We start from the raw sequence: 20602 nt of genomic DNA, 5'->3' as shown, positions 1-20602 counted from the left end.
GGTAACGCTGCCCTCTGGTGGTAACGTTGCCCCCTGGTGGTAACGCTGCCCCCTGGTGGTAACGTTGCCCCCTGGTGGTAACGCTGCCCTCTGGTGGTAACGCTGCCCTCTGGTGGTAACGTTGCCCCCTGGTGGTAACGTTGCCCCCTGGTGGTAACGCTGCCCTCTGGTGGTAACGCTACCCCCTGGTTTTACAGTGACATGTTTTCACGTTCCTCGGTGTGAGAATAAAATGGTCTTTAATGAACACATTGAAGCATTCATTAAAGAATGGATTGTCACTCAGCCTTTTCGTACCGTTTTAGAGTCTGCAAAGCCGACTCTAGACCAGCGCTTCTCACCCTGCGGCTCTGGGACCCTAAATTGCGCCGCCGGAGGTTCCCGAGCAGGGACCGGCCCATGCCAGAGGTTTGCAGTCCCGGTTTTGTCCTCCTAGCCGACCCATTGTTTAGGCTGATGTTAAGTTGTACTGTGTGTGTTCGTCATTTCTGGTCGTCTGCCGGGTTCACCGGCGTTTGCAGATTTTGGACGCTCGTCCCTCAACACGTCACAGTGTATAAAGAACAACAACAAAGAAAATTACACTTTTACCGGCGTTTACGTCAAAACGTCTGGCGCTCTGACAACACCAAGCCCCGTGATCTGACTACACGCTACACGCCTGGACAAAACAAACACCTAGTCCTTTTCAAATGTCACTGACCTCACTGACATTAAAACAAATGTCACTGACCTCACTGACATTAAAACAAATGTCACTGACCTCACTGACATTAAAACAAATGTCACTGACCTCACTGACATTAAAACAAATGTCACTGACCTCACTGACATTAAAACAAATGTCACTGACCTCACTGACATTAAAACAAATGTCACTGACCTCACTGACATTAAAACAAATGTCACTGACCTCACTGACATTAAAACAAATGTCACTGACCTCACTGACATTAAAACAAATGTCACTGACCTCACTGACATTAAAACAAATGTCACTGACCTCACTGACATTAAAACAAATATCACTGACCTCACTGACATTTAAAACAAAAAGACAAATAACTTTGATTTTCTGAATGGATGAAATAATGACAAAAAGACTAGGCTAGAAATCCAAAATGTCAACACTGTCATAAAGAGGGTCCAGGGGTCCAAAAGGAAACCTTTACGGGTCTGCGAGGATACAACCTCTTATTTTATTTTATGTTTTAATCTTTGGGACCCCAATCTAGACGGTAAAACTCTCAGTGTTCATTTAGCTCTTAAGTGTGAACGAATGGAACTAAATGCGGGTCCATTTAATGTACTGTAGTTACTGTGTTCACCAGCACACATCACCCCTTAAACACGCTACACGCGTGTCAACGCATGTCAACACCTGGTCCCTGTGCTTTAGGGACACTCCCAATGCTAATGCTAACACTCCCAATGCTAATGCTAACACTCCCAATGCTAACGCTAACGGTCATTTGCACCGATAACGACGTGAATAAACGATACGAAAATGCATCGCGATTATTTCCCATCAAACTTGTATTTTTGGTGAATGTCTCCATTCATTCAGGTTGATTTTTATTCACGTGGAAAACGTGGGGAAATAGATTTTCATGCTGCATCATCACCTCGTTATTTATGGCGTTCAGGGTACGAGGTATTCATGACACAAACAGCAGTTTAAATTAATGACAATTAATCAGAAAGAAACGCTCCCGATGCGTACGGACCTTAAAGGGATAGTTCACCCCCAAAATGACTGTTTCTCTTTTGTTTTTGTCGCATTCTTAGCCAAATAATTTGATGACGGCGGAATCTCAAAGAGTCTCCCTGGAGACTCTGCCGGTCGTCACATTATTGGCAACAAAAACAAAACAATCTCCATGAATTCCAGGCTCCACGGGGTGAGTAATGGATAGAAAATAAGTCATGTTTTGGGTTAACTATCCCTTTAACATCCCAAAGCTAACGACGCTAAAGGCCATTTCATGCTTTGAGCGACCAGTGTGAACCAACAGGTGGCGCTACAACGCAACGCTAGAGGAGTTTTGAGCGTTCGTACTGTCCTGCCACTCGCACCCACACGACAGTGTCTTTATTTAAGATCTCTTGCATCTTCTCGACCAATGAGCATACGTGACATTAGACGAAGCGTTTGATACGTGGAAGTCTCCCGCCAAACACATTTCTTGTCGTTTTGACGTAAACTGGCCTTTCCGCTCTACCGCGTCATAACTACACTGAACCACACGAGGCAGTCTTGTGACATCATCCTTGTGTGTTTTTTTCTCTTCTCGACGTCTTAAAAAAAAAAAGTATTTCCGATGAGTCGGAAATAAGCCAGCAACTCTTTGTGCTTTCCAAAAATAATACGTACATACAAGTTTATAAAGAGAAAAACTGAAAGAAAAGAAAACAAGGTAAAATAATTGTTCACATTGGATGGTTACATTCAGAGGATTGTTGGTCCTCCTCTCAGCAGTGACCAGAACCCCCCCGACTCATTTGGTTCCAACACGCCCCTGCGTGGGGCGCTATAACCTGATTGAACACACATAACGACAACCATTCAGACGTAACAATCATAAGAATAACAACGTGTCATTTATACTTTTGTCTCCCAATGTTCCTATGTCTAATTAATCACTATTGAATAAATTAACATTCAGCATAATAAACTCTAGACGTAGAGACGTAGAGACGGACAGTGGATGTAAGTGAAGCTACGAAGCAGACAGACCGTCGGGGGTTAAAAACTAGTCCAGTGGAACAGGACTGGATCTACTCTGTCTGCAGCCAATCAGAACACACCGACCTACACAATGTGTGTGTGCGTGTGAGTGTGTGTGTGTGAGTGTTTGAGTGTGTGTGTGTGTGTGTGTGTGTGTGTGTGTGTGTGTGTGTGTGTGTGTGTGTGTGTGTGTGTGTGTGTGTGTGTGTGTGCAACATACTGTAAATTATGGATGGACAGATTGACGGTAGGATGAAGGGAGGAAGTGGAACTGGAGGAGGTAAGCCTCTAATGAAGACAGACAGACAGACAGACAGACAGACAGACAGACAGACAGACAGACAGACAGACAGAGAACCCCAGAGGTCAGGAGGTCACGGGGTGGGGGGGGGGGGGGTCCTGAAGTCTGAAGACCAGGCGGTTGCTAAGCAACCCGACTGTTGCCGTTCACATCTTTAAAGCAGAAGAAGAAGAACTCAAAAACAACAAACAACACCATGGTCATGTGACTCTGACGGAGCAGTTTCATTGGCTGCTACAGTGTAGGTAGGTGAGTAGATGGAGCAGTTTCATTGGCTGCATCGATGGAGCAGTTTCATTGGCTGCTACAACATCATGTGAGTAGACGGAGCAGTTTCATTGGCTGCATCGATGGAGCCGTTTCATTGGCTGCTAAAACTTCATGTGAGTAGATGGAGCGGTTCCATTGGCTGCCACAATAGGGATGGGGGGAGCGAGGGGGGCGTCGGTCAGTGGTGTCCAATGGCAAGGCTTCGTTTTAAGACAGACAGCTCCCAGTACTCAGGGGTCAACGTCAGGGTCAACAGCAGTCACCATCGGCCTGGGGGAGGGGAGGAGGGGGGGGGGGGTGGTCTCAGGTCACTCAGGGTTCCAAATGGACCCTTACAGCTCTGTGACTCAGAGTTATGGGGGTCCTTCATATTAAAACGTTTGAGAACCACTGCTCTGGGAGGTAGGGTGGTCCCATGAAACATCTGGGTGGTCCGTGTTCATCTGGGTGGAGGTTGAGTGGTCCTACATCTGGGTGGGGGGGGGATGGGTGGTCCTATATCTGGGTGGGGGGGGTTGGGCGGTCCGTGTTCATCTGGGTGGAGGTTGGGTGGTCCTACATCTGGGTGGGGGGGGTTGGGTGGTCCTATATCTGGGTGGGGGGGGTTGGGCGGTCCTATATCTGGGTGGGGGGGGTTGGGCGGTCCTATATCTGGGTGGGGGGGGTTGGGCGGCCGACATCTGGGTGGGGGGGGTTGGGCGGCCGACATCTGGGTGGGGGGGGTTGGGCGGCCGACATCTGGGTGGGGGGGTTGGGTGGTCCTATATCTGGGTGGGGGGGGGTTGGGCGGTCCTATATCTGGGTGGGGGGGTTTGGGTGGTCCTATATCTGGGTGGGGGGGGTTGGGTGGTCCTACATCTGGGTGGGGTTGGATGGGGTTGGATGGGGTTGGATGGGGTAGGGTGGTCCCATGAAGCAGTACACCTGGGTGGGTGGGTCCGTGTTGATGTGGGTTAGGGTAGGGTGTACATTAGGAGGGGGTAGGGTGGTCTCTCCTCATGACGGGCAGTGGGGTGGGGGGTAGGGTGGTCCTACAGGGTGGGGGGTAGGGTGGTCCTACAGGGGGGGAGGGGTAGGGTGGTCCTACAGGGGGGGAGGGGTAGGGTGGTCCTACAGGGTGGGGGCGGTTGGGTGGTCTCTCTTGATGACGGGCAGTGGGTGGGCTTCAGTGTTGAACACCCAGTGGTCAAACGGGAGGTGGTCGTCGTCCGAGAACAGCAGGAACAAATACCTGGAAACACAAAGACAGACAGGAATGACAAACACACCAAACACACCGTCACTGAGCTGACAAACACACCAAACACACCGTCACTGAGGTGACAAACACACCAAACACACCGTCACTGAGCTGACAAACACACCAAACACACCGTCACTGAGGTGACAAACCAAACACACCGTCACTGAGCTGACAAACACACCAAACACACCGTCACTGAGGTGACAAACCAAACGCACCGTCACTGAGGTGACAAACACACCAAACACACCGTCACTGAGGTGACAAACCAAACACACCGTCACTGAGCTGACAAACGCACCAAACACAGCGTCACTGAGGTGACAAACACACCAAACACAGCGTCACTGAGGTGACAAACACAGCGTCACTGAGGTGACAAACACACCAAACACAGCGTCACTGAGGTGACAAACACACCAAACACAGCGTCACTGAGGTGACAAACACAGCGTCACTGAGGTGACAAACACACCGTCACTGAGGTGACAAACACAGCGTCACTGAGGGACATAATCACCTGAAATAGGACTTTAAGTGGTTAACACTTGCCTGCCAAGTACGTAAACAAGGACGTTTTTAAAATAATTGTAACATCCGTAGCCAAATGTGAACGTTTATATAGATGTACGGACCGTAAATGGAGAAAGTGCAAACACCAGGTTGAAGTTGATCCATGACTGTAACAGGAGTTTTCATGTACCACAGGGTAAGACTACAGTAGCAGTTAATAAATAGACAAACAAATGAATGAATATACTTTAACGTGCGGAATCCGAAACAGGCAGCGCTGTGATTCTGAATTTTGTTACGATTACGCTGATTAGTAGCCTATCCTATTATTGACACCACCTGGGCGAGTGAGTTGTGTAACTTTCGTGACGTTAAGCTGTGTATGTGTTCAACAACACAGCCATGCAGCCTTGCAGTTTAAGTGCAGATTTCAGCTTGGGAAAAGCAGCCTCCAACGGGTTTGGGTACGTGGTTCATAGTCACCATTACGTTATCGTGGTCTTCCTATTCTTGCTATTATGTTGCAAATGATTGTGTGTGTGTGTGTGTGTGTGTGTGCGGGCGAAATAACATTGACAGCTATGGCAGGTGACGAAAGCTTGCCAGACCTATGCCCATAGAGCCTATGCCAGGCTAACAACGGTTGCTAAGCTGGCATTGGACATTGGCATTTGGGGTGGGGTTTAGCGAAGGGTCCATTAAGGTAAAAAACGCTGGCATGGGGATGAAAAACCATGTTTTAATCTCAGTCCATGTGTTCATTTATAACCTACTTTTTCCTACCTCCCTAAATGTAGTGAAAAGTAAAATATTTGTCTTTGTAATGTAGCAGAGTGAAAGGCGTCCCAGAATACAAATACTCCAGTAAAGTACGGATACTAAAACAAATAAATGCTCTTCAGTACAGAAGTACTTTATTACTGTCTGACAGTGAAGTTTTTTTTTACTTTTATATTATTTTCATCCAAAAAGCAATAAGAGAGAAAAGGAGGTTAATCTGATCCACTCAGTGGATCAGATGACTCACACCCACCTTAACAATGATCAACTGTTATCATCATCTAAATGGCAACCAAAGGGATTAAAATATTTAGGAATATCTGTCACAAATGACTTGAACAAAGCCTACCAAGCTAATTACATACCGCTTTTGGAGAAGGCTAAAAGTGATCTACACAGGTGGAAAAACTTACCCATATCACTAATGGGAGGAATTAATATAATCAAAATGAATGTCTTGCCAAAATTCATGTATTTTTTTCAATCAATCCCGTTAAAATGTCCCTCCAAGATGTTTATAGAAATAAATAGAACCATCTCACGATTCTTATGGGCTGAGAAAAACATCTGAGCCCCAATCTCAAAAGGAGGGCTAAATTGACCTAATTTCAAATTATATTATTTAGCATCACAACTACGAACCGTCTGGTCCTGGCTCCAAAGAGACAATACAAACCCAGCTTGGGTAACTATAGAACAACAACTGGTGAAACCAATTTCATTGAGGACAATCCCATTTTTAGGCTCATTAAAAAAATTGCGTAGGATCACAAAAAGCCACATTATTAACCACACATTCGAGTGTTGGCAGGAAAGCCATAAAATGTTAGGACTTCGCCCTGTTTTATTTAAACACACACCCTTATGGAACAACCCCTTAGTCCCAGATAACATAAGATATGGCATTATTGCAAGCTGGAAAGACAAAGGAGTCACAGTACTAGGGGATCTTTGTGTCAAGGAGATATTTGCCGATTTCACTTTCATAAAAAACCTGTATCAGATACCCGGAACACACTTTTTAATTTTTTTGCAAATAAGGAGTTGGGTGAAAACCAATATAAATAAGAATTGTCCTAGTATTAAAGAAACCCCAATTGAAAAAACTATATGGAATGCAAAATCACAAACAGGATTAATCTCAAAACTATACACCGCTATGAATTGTGAAATAAAACATAATTCTGGACAGTACAAACATAAATGGGAAAATGATATTGGATGTGTATATACGAATGGGAAGATCTACTACAGAGCTCACAGAAAACTCTGGTTAGCACTAATCACAGACTTATACAATTCAAGATACTCCATGGTGTGTATTATTACACCCCACAGAGGATGCATCGATTTAGCCTCAACACACCTCCTACATGCCCACGATGTCAATCAGAGAATGGGGACCTCATACATATGTTTTGGAAGTGTACACATCTGAATAGCTTTTGGAAGAATATTTATAAATATATGTCTGAGATAATACAAAAAGAGGTTCCCCCTGACCCCCGAATATCCATATTGGGAGATGTAGAGATGCTCACGGAATTTACCAAGGATGAGAGGAAATCGATACTACTAATAATGACGGCAGCAAAAAAAATGCATACTGACCAATTGGAAAGCTAACCAACCGCCTACACTCAAACAATGGTGGAGAGAACTTCTGTCATACTCCACCTCAGAACAAATCATGTATAATGTGAAAGGGAAACCAATGAAATTTGATAGGATATGAGGAAACATTATCAATAATGTACGAAATATTGAAGGGAAGCTATCCCAATAGAAAGTGTAGAGAGAAAAAAGGTAGGAAAAAAATAAATAATAATAAAGATAAAATAGTAATGAATAAAAAAGAAATTAAAAAATGGTATCGATCTCCTCACAACAGCTAGGTCCAAGGGCTATAAACAGTATGAAAAATCAAATAACCATGTATAAACAACTATGTATGAACTGGTATAAATGCTGACCATGCAAAAAGAGGCTTCTGTTACGTATTATTATTATCATTGTTATTATGGTTATTATCATTATTGCTATTATTTTTGTGTTTCTGTTTTTTTTTGTTATTGCTATTGATGTTGTTGTTGCTTTTTTTTAAATATCTTTTACTCTTTTTCCTATTTTATGTAAAATAACTGAGGGTATGATGAAATGATGAAACGATGAACTGAGAGATGAAAAAGACAAAGAGAGAGAAAAAGTGGTGAACTTGTATTTGTGCTGGTGGGGAAGGCATGGGGTAACCAAATGTTTTTAATGTTGAAAATCATATTATAATGACTTAATATTATCATCATCCTATGAACAGAATGTCAACAGAGGCAGATTATAATAACTGCTAAATAAATACTTATTGTTTTGGGGAGTTTATGAATATTTAACCCAATCAAACCGGGAACGCGCCCTGTGTAACCATTTTAACCATTATCTTAGACTTTGGGCTTTTCAAAAATAGCAGATCTACAAGTTCGTAGCGCAGCACTCGGTACTTGTAGATCTGCTATTTTTTTAATAGCCAAATAAATGCTAAAATGACAGAGATGCGTTCCCGGTCTGAATGGGTTAAACAATGCATCATTCTTACCCCCATTATTGTCTTTCTTTCAGAGACGCCAGATGATGTAATGAGAAGAAATCCATTCATTCACTTCATCTACAACTCAACTAGAGGAAGACTTTTACACTCTCAGAGTCACAGACCTGTAAGGGTCCATTTGGTTCCATTTGTACACTCTCAGAGTTACAGACCTGTAAGGGTCCATTTGGTTTTGCTCTTGTTAAGATTGGTCTTCTATTAACACATTGTCTGTAAAGGACGTATATATGCGTCCATTCAAAAACGGACGATCGCGGTTCCAATGTTTCTGTTCTGGTGGAAATGTATGAAACTCACTCACTGACAGGTATTCATTCATCCATCCATCCATCCATCCATCCATCCATCCTTTCAATTGAATACGGCTCGTTTTCACCCAAAAAAAAAAGTGTCTGGGAAAATAAATCCTAGATGCGTGTCTCTGGGAAAATAGTTCTAATTGTAATGTGATTCAGATGTTTGTTATCAGGGCGTCGTTGAAAAAGAGAGCTTTGCTCTCAATGGGTTTCTCTGAATAAATAAAGGAAAAAGAAAAAAGAAAAGATGCGTTTTTATAAATCTCATAACATGGGAGTTGACGTCATGTCTGGTTCTTCTCTCTCAGCCAAGGCATCATTCATAGGCTGGTGAAGAGCGCCCTCTAACGTAATCAATAAAAACATGATTTATTTTTAATGGACCCACATATATGCGTCCTTGGCAGGCGATGTGTTAACTTCACCTGATCAGATGAGACCAATACAAGAACAACTGTTTTTACTATCTGTGTGTGTGTGTGTGTGTGTGTGTGTGTGTGTGTGTGTGTGTGTGTGTGTGTGTGTGTGTCTTACTTCAGGGTCTCAGCCAGGTAGAAGCTCTGCTGAACGTCGTCATGATTGGGCGTCGAAGCGTAAACGTCTCGGATCCCTGAGAACCCCCCCTCCACCCTGCAATGCTTCTCTAACGCCTACACACACACACACACACACACACACACACACACACACACACACACACACACACACACACACACACACACACACACACACACACACACACACACACACACACACACACACTATACTTGTGAGGACATCAACACTTTAAGACAAGGTGACAACGCGTCGCGATGCGTTGTCACGGGGCGACAACTTCATCAACCACAACATCTGGTGAAGAACTAGAGCTTAATTGTTAATTAAAAGGTTAATGTATGTTTTATAATGTAATCATTTATATCTGCAAAGTAACTAGTAACTAAAGTTTTTCAAATGATTGTAGTGGAGTAAAAGTACAATATTTGTCACTGACAAAAACTAAATAAAAGCTAAATAAAAGCTAAATAAAAGCTAAATTAAAACTAAATAAAAGCTAAATAAAAGCTAAATTAAAACTAAATAAAAGCTAAACTATGACTAAAACTGTTGACAATTTCGACAGCAAATAAAAACTAGAGTAAAATGTCAGTGAGGATCTAGTGGAGAAGAGATCCAGTAGAACTAAAAGACAAGTCATTTTATGTCTGGTCGCGCTGCGACACGTTGTGAGCTTGTAGATCTGCTATTTTCAGCATGCAACCAAGTGTAAAATCAGCCATTGCGACGCCATCAAGGCACCGCCAACACACATTATAGTCGACTAAATCAACTGTAGATTTAGTCGACTATAATCTTAGATTTAGTCGACTAAAACTAGACAAAAACTAAAACATTTAAGATGATTAAAATGTGACTAAAACTGAATACAAATTAGCTGTCAAAATCACCACTAGTTCTAAGGGTTAATGGTAGTTCAGCTGTTATGATTCTAAACATGTAAACATGACCCACTTTAATGACTTCAGTCTATATTAGTAGCTTAATGACTAGTATTAACATTCTATTGTCTTTATTATGTCCAATGTATTTGTGTTTAAGTTCATAAAGTTAACATAAGTATAACTAAATGCATTTGAAATTAAATAAAAATGTTACTTTTCAGGATTCCAATTCAAAAATAGCACCAAAGAAATCTGGATCTAATTCAAAAATAGCAAAAAATAGCAGATCTACAAGCTCAAAACGAGTCGCAGGGCGACACGTTTTGAGTTTGTAGATCTGCTATTTTTGCTACCTTTGTGTGACATAGAATGGCGAAGTACGGTATTAATGTACGATCAAAGTTAAAATGCAGAGATAAGGTGTCTAAAGTATATGTAACGTGTTCCTCTGGAGTGAGTGAGTAAATATAGTGTCCCTCTACATCATCAAAGTTGCATCACCCCTGGTAGACATGTTTACCTGCACAGCCTCCCAGCCCCACTCCCTGTACTTGGGGTCGTGTGTGAACCTCCACAGGTACATGTACGTCTCTATGACCTCTGGACGCAGGATGAAGTACTTCTCGTTCTGACGCGTAGCGATGGCCTCCACACCGCCGTCAAAGCGGAACGCCTCCGGACCCAACTTCAGCGCTACAGACAGACAGACAGACAGACAGACAGGCAGACAGACAGACAGACAGACAGACAGACAGACAGACAGACAGACAGACAGACAGACAGACAGACAGACAGGTTGAGCGTATACATCCATGCACATAGTGTTTAGCATGTTTCATACTAAACATAGTGTTAGTCATACCTGTTAGTATGTTTCATACTAAACATAGTGTTAGTATGTTTCATACTAAACATAGTGTTTAGCATGTTTCATACTAAACATAGTGTTAGTCATACCTGTTAGTATGTTTCATACTAAACATAGTGTTATGTTTAGTATGAAACATACTAAACATAGTGTGTTAGTATATTTCATACTAAACATAGTGTGTTAGTATGTTTCATACTAAACATAGTGTTTAGCATGTTTCATACTAAACATAGTGTTTAGCATGTTTCATACTAAACATAGTGTTTAGCATGTTTCATACTAAACATAGTGTTTAGCATGTTTCATACTAAACATAGTGTTTAGTATGTTTCATACTAAACATAGTGTTTAGTATGTTTCATACTAAACATAGTGTTTAGCATGTTTCATACTAAACATAGTGTTTAGTATGTTTCATACTAAACATAGTGTTTAGTATGTTTCATACTAAACATAGTGTTTAGCATGTTTCATACTAAACATAGTGTTTAGCATGTTTCATACTAAACAGTGTGTTAGTATGTTTCATACTAAACATAGTGTTTAGTATGTTTCATACTAAACATAGTGTTTAGTATGTTTCATACTAAACATAGTGTTTAGTATGTTTCATACTAAACATAGTGTTTAGTATGTTTCATACTAAACATAGTATTTAGTATGTTTCATACTAAACATAGTTGTTTGGTCATACCTGTTAGTATGTTTCATACTAAACATAGTGTTTAGCATGTTTCATACTAAACATAGTGTGTTAGTATGTTTCATACTAAACATAGTGTGTAGTATGTTTCATACTAAACATAGTGTTTAGCATGTTTCATACTAAACATAGTGTTTAGTATGTTTCATACTAAACATAGTGTTTAGCATGTTTCATACTAAACATAGTGTGTTAGTATGTTTCATACTAAACATAGTGTTTAGTATGTTTCATACTAAACATAGTGTTTAGTATGTTTCATACTAAACATAGTGTTTAGTATGTTTCATACTAAACATAGTGTTTAGTATGTTTCATACTAAACATAGTATTTAGTATGTTTCATACTAAACATAGTTGTTTGGTCATACCTGTTAGTATGTTTCATACTAAACATAGTGTTTAGCATGTTTCATACTAAACATAGTGTGTTAGTATGTTTCATACTAAACATAGTGTGTAGTATGTTTCATACTAAACATAGTGTTTAGCATGTTTCATACTAAACATAGTGTTTAGTATGTTTCATACTAAACATAGTGTTTAGCATGTTTCATACTAAACATAGTGTTTAGCATGTTTCATACTAAACATAGTGTGTTAGCATGTTTCATACTAAACATAGTGTTTAGCATGTTTCATACTAAACATAGTGTTTAGCATGTTTCATACTAAACATAGTGTTTAGCATGTTTCATACTAAACATAGTGTTTAGTATGTTTCATACTAAACATAGTGTGTTAGCATGTTTCATACTAAACATAGTGTTTAGCATGTTTCATACTAAACATAGTGTGTTAGTATGTTTCATACTAAACATAGTGTTTAGTATGTTTCATACTAAACATAGTGTTTAGTATGTTTCATACTAAACACTATGTTTAGTATGTTTCATACTAAACATAGTGTTTAGTATGTTTCATACTAAACATAGTGTTTAGCATGTTTCATACTAAACATAGTGTTTAGCATGTTTCATACTAAACATAGTGTTTAGTATGTTTCATACTAAACATAGTTGTTTGGTCATACCTGTGCGGGCGTAGGACTCGTGACAGGTACGTGTGATCTCTGCAGCCAGCTCCATCTGCCGTCCCGTCTTGTCGCCCGGCGCTCCGTCGGCCCCCAGGGCGATCATCCCCCCCGCAAAGCAGGTCAGGTGACCCATCTTGTGCTCCAACAGGCCGCCCTTCCACTCCGCTATGTAGGTCAGCCCACCGCTAGACTTACGGATCAGGTTGGACTCTATGGCCTGAGGAGAGAGACAGACAGACAGACAGACAGACAGACAGACAGACAGACAGACAGACAGACAGACAGACAGACAGACAGACAGACAGACAGACAGACAGACAGGTCAGCCAAACGCTTACATATAAGGTTAGACTCTATCAGCTGATATTTTCTTCTTCTGTTATAAGACTGGCCTGTGTGTGTGTGTGTGTGTGTGTGTGTGTGTGTGTGTGTGTGTGTGTGTGTGTGTGCATGTGTGCATGTGTGCATGTGTGCGTGTGTGCGTGTGTGTGTGTGTGTGCATGTGTGCATGTGTGCGTGTGTGTGTGTGTGTGTGCATGTGTGTGTGTGCATGTGTGTGTGTGCATGTGTGTGTGCGTGTGTTACCTGCAGTGCGTCGTAGTACAGTGTATGAGCCTCCTCATCGGTCTTGTCAGACATGATCCAGGCCTTCAGAAGATACTCATAGAAACTGTCTCCTAGTCCTCCTACCGACACATGATCTGTGACACACACACACACACACACACACACACACACACACACACACACACACACAGATATTAAAAGGTACTCTTTAAATGCCAGAGTATACACATTAATAAACTCACCCACTGACAGCGTTTTAGTGTTATTTAACCCTTTCAACTGGTCACAGAAAATGTAGATCCATAATAATAATCGTCAGACTGTGTGTGTGTAGTGTACACACACACAGATCTGTGTGTAGTGTAGTGTACACACACACAGATCTGTGGTAAACGCCCAGAGGAAAACAAATGCACAGGAGAGGTAACTCTCCATGTCGCAGGCAGGCTGAAAACAGCATCTATACCGTCAAAAATGCACATCTATCCCACCTCCCAACTGACCACAGAACATTTATATATATTATGATGGATGTCAGACCGTTAGTAAAGATCACTGATCGTTGTCTAGAGAAATACATATATAACCAGAGCTTTCCCTTCCTGTGTTAGAACATGGGTTCCTGTGTTAGAACATGGGTTCCTGTGTTAGACCATGGGTTCCTGTGTTAGACCATGGGTTCCTGTGTTAGAACATGGGTTCCTGTGTTAGACCATGGGTTCCTGTGTTAGAACATGGGTTCCTGTGTTAGAACATGGGTTCCTGTGTTAGACCATGGGTTCCTGTGTTAGACCATGGGTTCCTGTGTTAGACCATGGGTTCCTGTGTTAGACCATGGGTTCCTGTGTTAGAACATGGGTTCCTGTGTTAGAACATGGGTTCCTGTGTTAGAACATGGGTTCCTGTGTTAGACCATGGGTTCCTGTGTTAGACCATGGGTTCCTGTGTTAGAACATGGGTTCCTGTGTTAGAACATGGGTTCCTGTGTTAGACCATGGGTTCCTGTGTTAGAACATGGGTTCCTGTGTTAGAACATGGGTTCCTGTGTTAGACCATGGGTTCCTGTGTTAGACCATGGGTTCCTGTGTTAAACCATGGGTTCCTGTGTTAGACCATGGGTTCCTGTGTTAGAACATGGGTTCCTGTGTTAGACCATGGGTTCCTGTGTTAGACCATGGGTTCCTGTGTTAGAACATGGGTTCCTGTGTTAGAACATGGGTTCCTGTGTTAGACCATGGGTTCCTGTGTTAGACCATGGGTTCCTGTGTTAGACCATGGGTTCCTGTGTTAGAACATGGGTTCCTGTGTTAGAACATGGGTTCCTGTGTTAGAACATGGGTTCCTGTGTTAGAACATGGGTTCCCAAACTTTTCAGCCTGCGACCCCAAAATAATGCGGCCATTGACTCGCGACCCCATCTAACCCTGGAGATCATTTATGCACATAAACTTGCACATTCGGTGCAATAATGTAATGTATTAAAATGGTAAAATGTACTATTTGTGATCATTTTTAGATTATTATTTCATCCATTCTGTTGATTCTTTTTTATTTTATTTTTTTATGACCCCACCGTTTATGACCCCACCGTCAGTGTCCCGCGACCCCAACTTTGGGAACCCCTGTGTTAGAGCATGTTGAAAATAGGATGTCTCGCATAATACGGTGGGAAAAAAAGAGTCATCCCAAGATACAAGCGTTTCCAGGAAACCAATAAACAGGAAGTGGACGGAGGAGGAAATCTTGGGATGACGTTGTTTCCATATCCGGGTGAGTGGAAAGTGAACCTGATCACAGGTGATACTTTTATAAGACAATTAAAGAACAATTGGCAGAATTCGACGGGTTAATGCGTTCATGGCAGTAAAAGGGTTAAGGTCACATTCACCACATCATGGCATGTGTTTTTGTGTTGTTTTACTTTTTTAGCTCCGCGAAAATATCCCCCATTCTCTTGATCATGATATAATCATCCAATCGGAATTAAATAAATGTTTTCTGAAGAAAACTAATAATAGTCTGATGATTGATAGCTTTATTGTGAGGGCTGGGGGAGTGGTGACCGGCTGTGAGTGAGAGACAATGCGCTACAGTGTTCAGTGTGGGTGGAGAGAGAGAGAGAGAGAGAGAGAGAGAGAGAGAGAGAGAGAGAGAGAGAGAGAGAGAGAGAGAGAGCAGCGACAGGTTCTGTGTTATCAGAGCAAAAAAAAAAAAAAAGTACTGCAGTGACTGTCTGTCTGTCTGTTTCTTTCTTTCTTTCTTTTTACTTTATTTATTCAGGGAAGCCCATTGAGAGCAAGCTCTCTTTTTCAAGGACGCTGTGGGTGCTGGGGGCGTGTTCTCTCCTCCGCGTCATCAGCGCCCATACCCTAGGTGGGGTTGGTGAAAGGGCCTTTCTGTGTGGAGTTTGCATGTTCTCCCCGTGTCCCCTAGGGTAGATACCCTCACAAAACAACATGCAGTAATCCTGGTCTCTATACTGCCTCTCCCTGGCCAGCCGGGGCGCCTGATGGAGGGGAAGGGAACTAGTTGGAATAACATGTTCCTTCCACACGCTACGTCCTACCGGGGAAACTCCCCCCTGTCAGGTGATAAGAAGCTACATCCTACCGGGGAAACTCCCCCCTGTCAGGTGATAAGAAGCTACGTCCTACCGGGGAAACTCCTTCCTGTCAGGTGATAAGAAGCTTCGTCCTACCGGGGAAACTCCCCCCTGTCAGGTGATAAGAAGCTACATCCTACCGGGGAAACTCCCCCCTGTCAGGTGATAAGAAGCTACATCCTACCGGGGAAACTCCCCCCTGTCAGGTGATAAGAAGCTACATCCTACCAGGGAAACTCCCCCCTGTCAGGTGATAAGAAGCTACATCCTACCGGGGAAACTCCTCCCTGTCAGGTGATAAGAAGCTACGTCCTACCAGGGAAACTCCCCCCTGTCAGGTGATAAGAAGCTACATCCTACCGGGGAAACTCCCCCCTGTCAGGTGATAAGAAGCTACATCCTACCAGGGAAACTCCCCCCTGTCAGGTGATAAGAAGCTACATCCTACCGGGGAAACTCCTCCCTGTCAGGTGATAAGAAGCTACATCCTACCAGGGAAACTCCCCCCTGTCAGGTGATAAGAAGCTACGTCCTACCGGGGAAACTCCTCCCTGTCAGGTGATAAGAAGCTACATCCTACCAGGGAAACTCCCCCCTGTCAGGTGATAAGAAGCTACATCCTACCGGGGAAACTCCCCCCTGTCAGGTGATAAGAAGCTACATCCTACCGGGGAAACTCCTCCCTGTCAGGTGATAAGAAGCTACGTCCTACCGGGGAAACTCCCCCCTGTCAGGTGATAAGAAGCTACGTCCTACCGGGGAAACTCCCCCCTGTCAGGTGATAAGAAGCTACGTCCTACCGGGGAAACTCCCCCCTGTCAGGTGATAAGAAGCTACATCCTACCGGGGAAACTCCCCCCTGTCAGGTGATAAGAAGCTACGTCCTACCAGGGAAACTCCCCCCTGTCAGGTGATAAGAAGCTACGTCCTACCGGGGAAACTCCTCCCTGTCAGGTGATAAGAAGCTACATCCTACCAGGGAAACTCCCCCCTGTCAGGTGATAAGAAGCTACGTCCTACCAGGGAAACTCCCCCCTGTCAGGTGATAAGAAGCTACGTCCTACCGGGGAAACTCCTCCCTGTCAGGTGATAAGAAGCTACATCCTACCGGGGAAACTCCCCCCTGTCAGGTGATAAGAAGCTACGTCCTACCAGGGAAACTCCCCCCTGTCAGGTGATAAGAAGCTACGTCCTACCGGGGAAACTCCCCCCTGTCAGGTGATAAGAAGCTACGTCCTACCGGGGAAACTCCTTCCTGTCAGGTGATAAGAAGCTACGTCCTACCGGGGAAACTCCTTCCTGTCAGGTGATAAGAAGCTACGTCCTACCGGGGAAACTCCTTCCTGTCAGGTGATAAGAAGCTACGTCCTACCGGGGAAACTCCTTCCTGTCAGGTGATAAGAAGCTACATCCTACCGGGGACACTCCTTCCTGTCAGGTGATAAGAAGCTACGTCCTACCGGGGAAACTCCTCCCTGTCAGGTGATAAGAAGCTACGTCCTACCGGGGAAACTCCTCCCTGTCAGGTGATAAGAAGCTACGTCCTACCGGGGAAACTCCTTCCTGTCAGGTGATAAGAAGCTACGTCCTACCGGGGAAACTCCTTCCTGTCAGGTGATAAGAAGCTACGTCCTACCGGGGAAACTCCTTCCTGTCAGGTGATAAGAAGCTACATCCTACCGGGGACACTCCTTCCTGTCAGGTGATAAGAAGCTACGTCCTACCGGGGAAACTCCTCCCTGTCAGGTGATAAGAAGCTACGTCCTACCGGGGAAACTCCTTCCTGTCAGGTGATAAGAAGCTACGTCCTACCGGGGAAACTCCTTCCTGTCAGGTGATAAGAAGCTACGTCCTACCGGGGAAACTCCTCCCTGTCAGGTGATAAGAAGCTACGTCCTACCGGGGAAACTCCTTCCTGTCAGGTGATAAGAAGCTACGTCCTACCGGGGAAACTCCTTCCTGTCAGGTGATAAGAAGCTACGTCCTACCGGGGAAACTCCCCCCTGTCAGGTGATAAGAAGCTACGTCCTACCGGGGAAACTCCCCCCTGTCAGGTGATAAGAAGCTACGTCCTACCGGGGAAACTCCCCCCTGTCAGGTGATAAGAAGCTACGTCCTACCGGGGAAACTCCTCCCTGTCAGGTGATAAGAAGCTACGTCCTACCGGGGAAACTCCTCCCTGTCAGGTGATAAGAAGCTACGTCCTACCGGGGAAACTCCTTCCTGTCAGGTGATAAGAAGCTACGTCCTACCGGGGAAACTCCTTCCTGTCAGGTGATAAGAAGCTACGTCCTACCGGGGAAACTCCCCCCTGTCAGGTGATAAGAAGCTACGTCCTACCGGGGAAACTCCCCCCTGTCAGGTGATAAGAAGCTACGTCCTACCGGGGAAACTCCCCCCTGTCAGGTGATAAGAAGCTACGTCCTACCGGGGAAACTCCCCCCTGTCAGGTGATAAGAAGCTACGTCCTACCGGGGAAACTCCTTCCTGTCAGGTGATAAGAAGCTACGTCCTACCGGGGAAACTCCTCCCTGTCAGGTGATAAGAAGCTACGTCCTACCGGGGAAACTCCTCCCTGTCAGGTGATAAGAAGCTACGTCCTACCGGGGAAACTCCTTCCTGTCAGGTGATAAGAAGCTACGTCCTACCGGGGAAACTCCTTCCTGTCAGGTGATAAGAAGCTACATCCTACCGGGGAAACTCCTTCCTGTCAGGTGATAAGAAGCTACGTCCTACCGGGGAAACTCCTCCCTGTCAGGTGATAAGAAGCTACGTCCTACCGGGGAAACTCCTCCCTGTCAGGTGATAAGAAGCTACGTCCTACCGGGGAAACTCCTCCCTGTCAGGTGATAAGAAGCTACGTCCTACCGGGGAAACTCCTTCCTGTCAGGTGATAAGAAGCTACGTCCTACCGGGGAAACTCCTTCCTGTCAGGTGATAAGAAGCTGCGTCCTACCGGGGAAACGCCATTTAACATAACATAACACATAACTCACTGATAGAGTGTGATAACACTATATACCTGTGTGTGTGTGTGTGTGTGTGTGTTGTTCAGTGTATGAGCTTCACATTCAGTGAAAGACTAAATACTGCTGCATACAGTAGAGTACAGTAGAGTAGGCGGGGTTATCAGGTCATGTGACTTACGTTGGCCCCATTGGCCGCTGTTAGGGTTCAGGTAGTTGGGGTAAAGACCCTGAGGTTTGTCCAGTCTGGACAACACCTTACGTATGGTCATCACCTGGAACACACACACACACACACACACACACACACACACACACACACACACACACACACACACACACACACACACACACACACACACACACACACACACACACACACACACACACACACACACACACACACACACAGGTTTTTATTACTATACTTGTGAGGACATCAACACTTTAAGACAAGGTGACAAGGCGTCGCGATGCGTTGTCACGGGGCGACAACTTCATCAACCACAACATCTGGTGAAGAACTAGAGCTTAATTGTTAATCAAAAGGTTAATGTATGTTTTATAATGTAATCATTTATATCTGCAAAGTAACTAGTAACTAAAGTTTTTCAAATTATTGTATTATTGTAAAAGTACAATATTTGCCTCTGAGATGTAATGGAGAAGAACTAAAAAATTGTACTTAAGTACAGTAACGTCACCCGTCTCTGAGGTGTGCATAAGATTGTGTTGTTTCCTGTGATTTATTTAAATCAAAATGACAGGCAGACAGGCAGACAGACAGACAGACAGACAGACAGACAGACAGACAGGTGTCTCACCTTCTCTTTGAACAGGGGGTTTCCAGACAGGGTGTAGAGATGCATGAACTCCAGATGAAGAGTTCCATATTCTGCTAGAATGCTGCTTCCTCCTGAAGCCCAGGGCCAGTTCCTACCTACACCACTGGAAGAGAGAGAGAGAGAGAGAGAGACCTTTAAACAAGCCCAGGACCAGTTCCTACCTACACCACTGTTTAGAGAGAGAGAGAGAGAGAGACCTTTAAACAAGCCCAGGACCAGTTCCTACCTACACCACTGTTTAGAGAGAGAGAGAGACCTTTAAACAAGCCCAGGGCCAGTTCCTACCTACACCACTGTTTAGAGAGAGAGAGAGAGAGAGACCTTTAAACAAGCCCAGGACCAGTTCCTACCTACACCACTGTTTAGAGAGAGAGAGAGAGAGAGAGAGAGAGAGAGAGAGAGAGAGAGAGAGAGAGAGAGAGAGAGAGAGAGAGAGATAGACAGAGACAGAGAGAGAGAGAGGTAGTTTACAAAATAGGTCAGCTGATCAGAGCAATGTTCACTGAGTTATGGCCATTTGAAATGTTAAACACTGTGTGTGTGTGTGTGTGTGTGTGTGTGTGTGTGTGTGTGTGTGTGTGTGTGTGTGTGTGTGTGTGTGTGTGTGTGTGTGTGTGTAAAAAAACTGTTAGGATTTAGAAGACATTTGTAGAATCCCCCCTCAGAGAAAAAAATATATGTATATATTCAAAGATTTGCACACATTTTCACGATAAAAGAAAATATCAGATCTACAAGCTTTTTTTTTTAGCACTTAGGAGCCAAAACCTAGCCTGGTAAACCCGGGATTTACCGTGAAATCAATCTTTTTGTTGTTTTCATTTTTTTCCACAAGGG

At 43.8% G+C, this 20602-nt stretch overlaps 1 protein-coding gene across 1 annotated transcript in view; it reads right to left on the bottom strand.

Annotated features, from left to right (window-relative positions):
• Positions 1–4146: 4146 nt before the first annotated feature.
• The window catches only part of LOC308081094 (mannosyl-oligosaccharide 1,2-alpha-mannosidase IA-like), a 63858-nt gene continuing 47402 nt past the window's right edge, over positions 4147–20602 (bottom strand). The window contains exons 4-10 of the mRNA XM_080457491.1: positions 19745–19868; positions 19102–19195; positions 13371–13486; positions 12783–13002; positions 10696–10868; positions 9268–9383; positions 4147–4530 (exon numbers count right to left, since the gene is read on the bottom strand). Coding sequence (XP_080313617.1) covers positions 4410–4530; positions 9268–9383; positions 10696–10868; positions 12783–13002; positions 13371–13486; positions 19102–19195; positions 19745–19868 — 964 coding nt within the window. The 3' untranslated portion in view covers positions 4147–4409. The remainder of the gene's footprint in view (positions 4531–9267; positions 9384–10695; positions 10869–12782; positions 13003–13370; positions 13487–19101; positions 19196–19744; positions 19869–20602) is intronic.

This window comes from Gymnoscopelus braueri (genome assembly GCF_963280865.1).
Source record: "Gymnoscopelus braueri genome assembly, contig: SCAFFOLD_55, whole genome shotgun sequence".
NCBI lineage: Eukaryota > Metazoa > Chordata > Actinopteri > Myctophiformes > Myctophidae > Gymnoscopelus > Gymnoscopelus braueri.
Note: the sequence above shows the minus strand (reverse complement) of the source record. Positions and strands in the feature narration are given on the sequence as shown.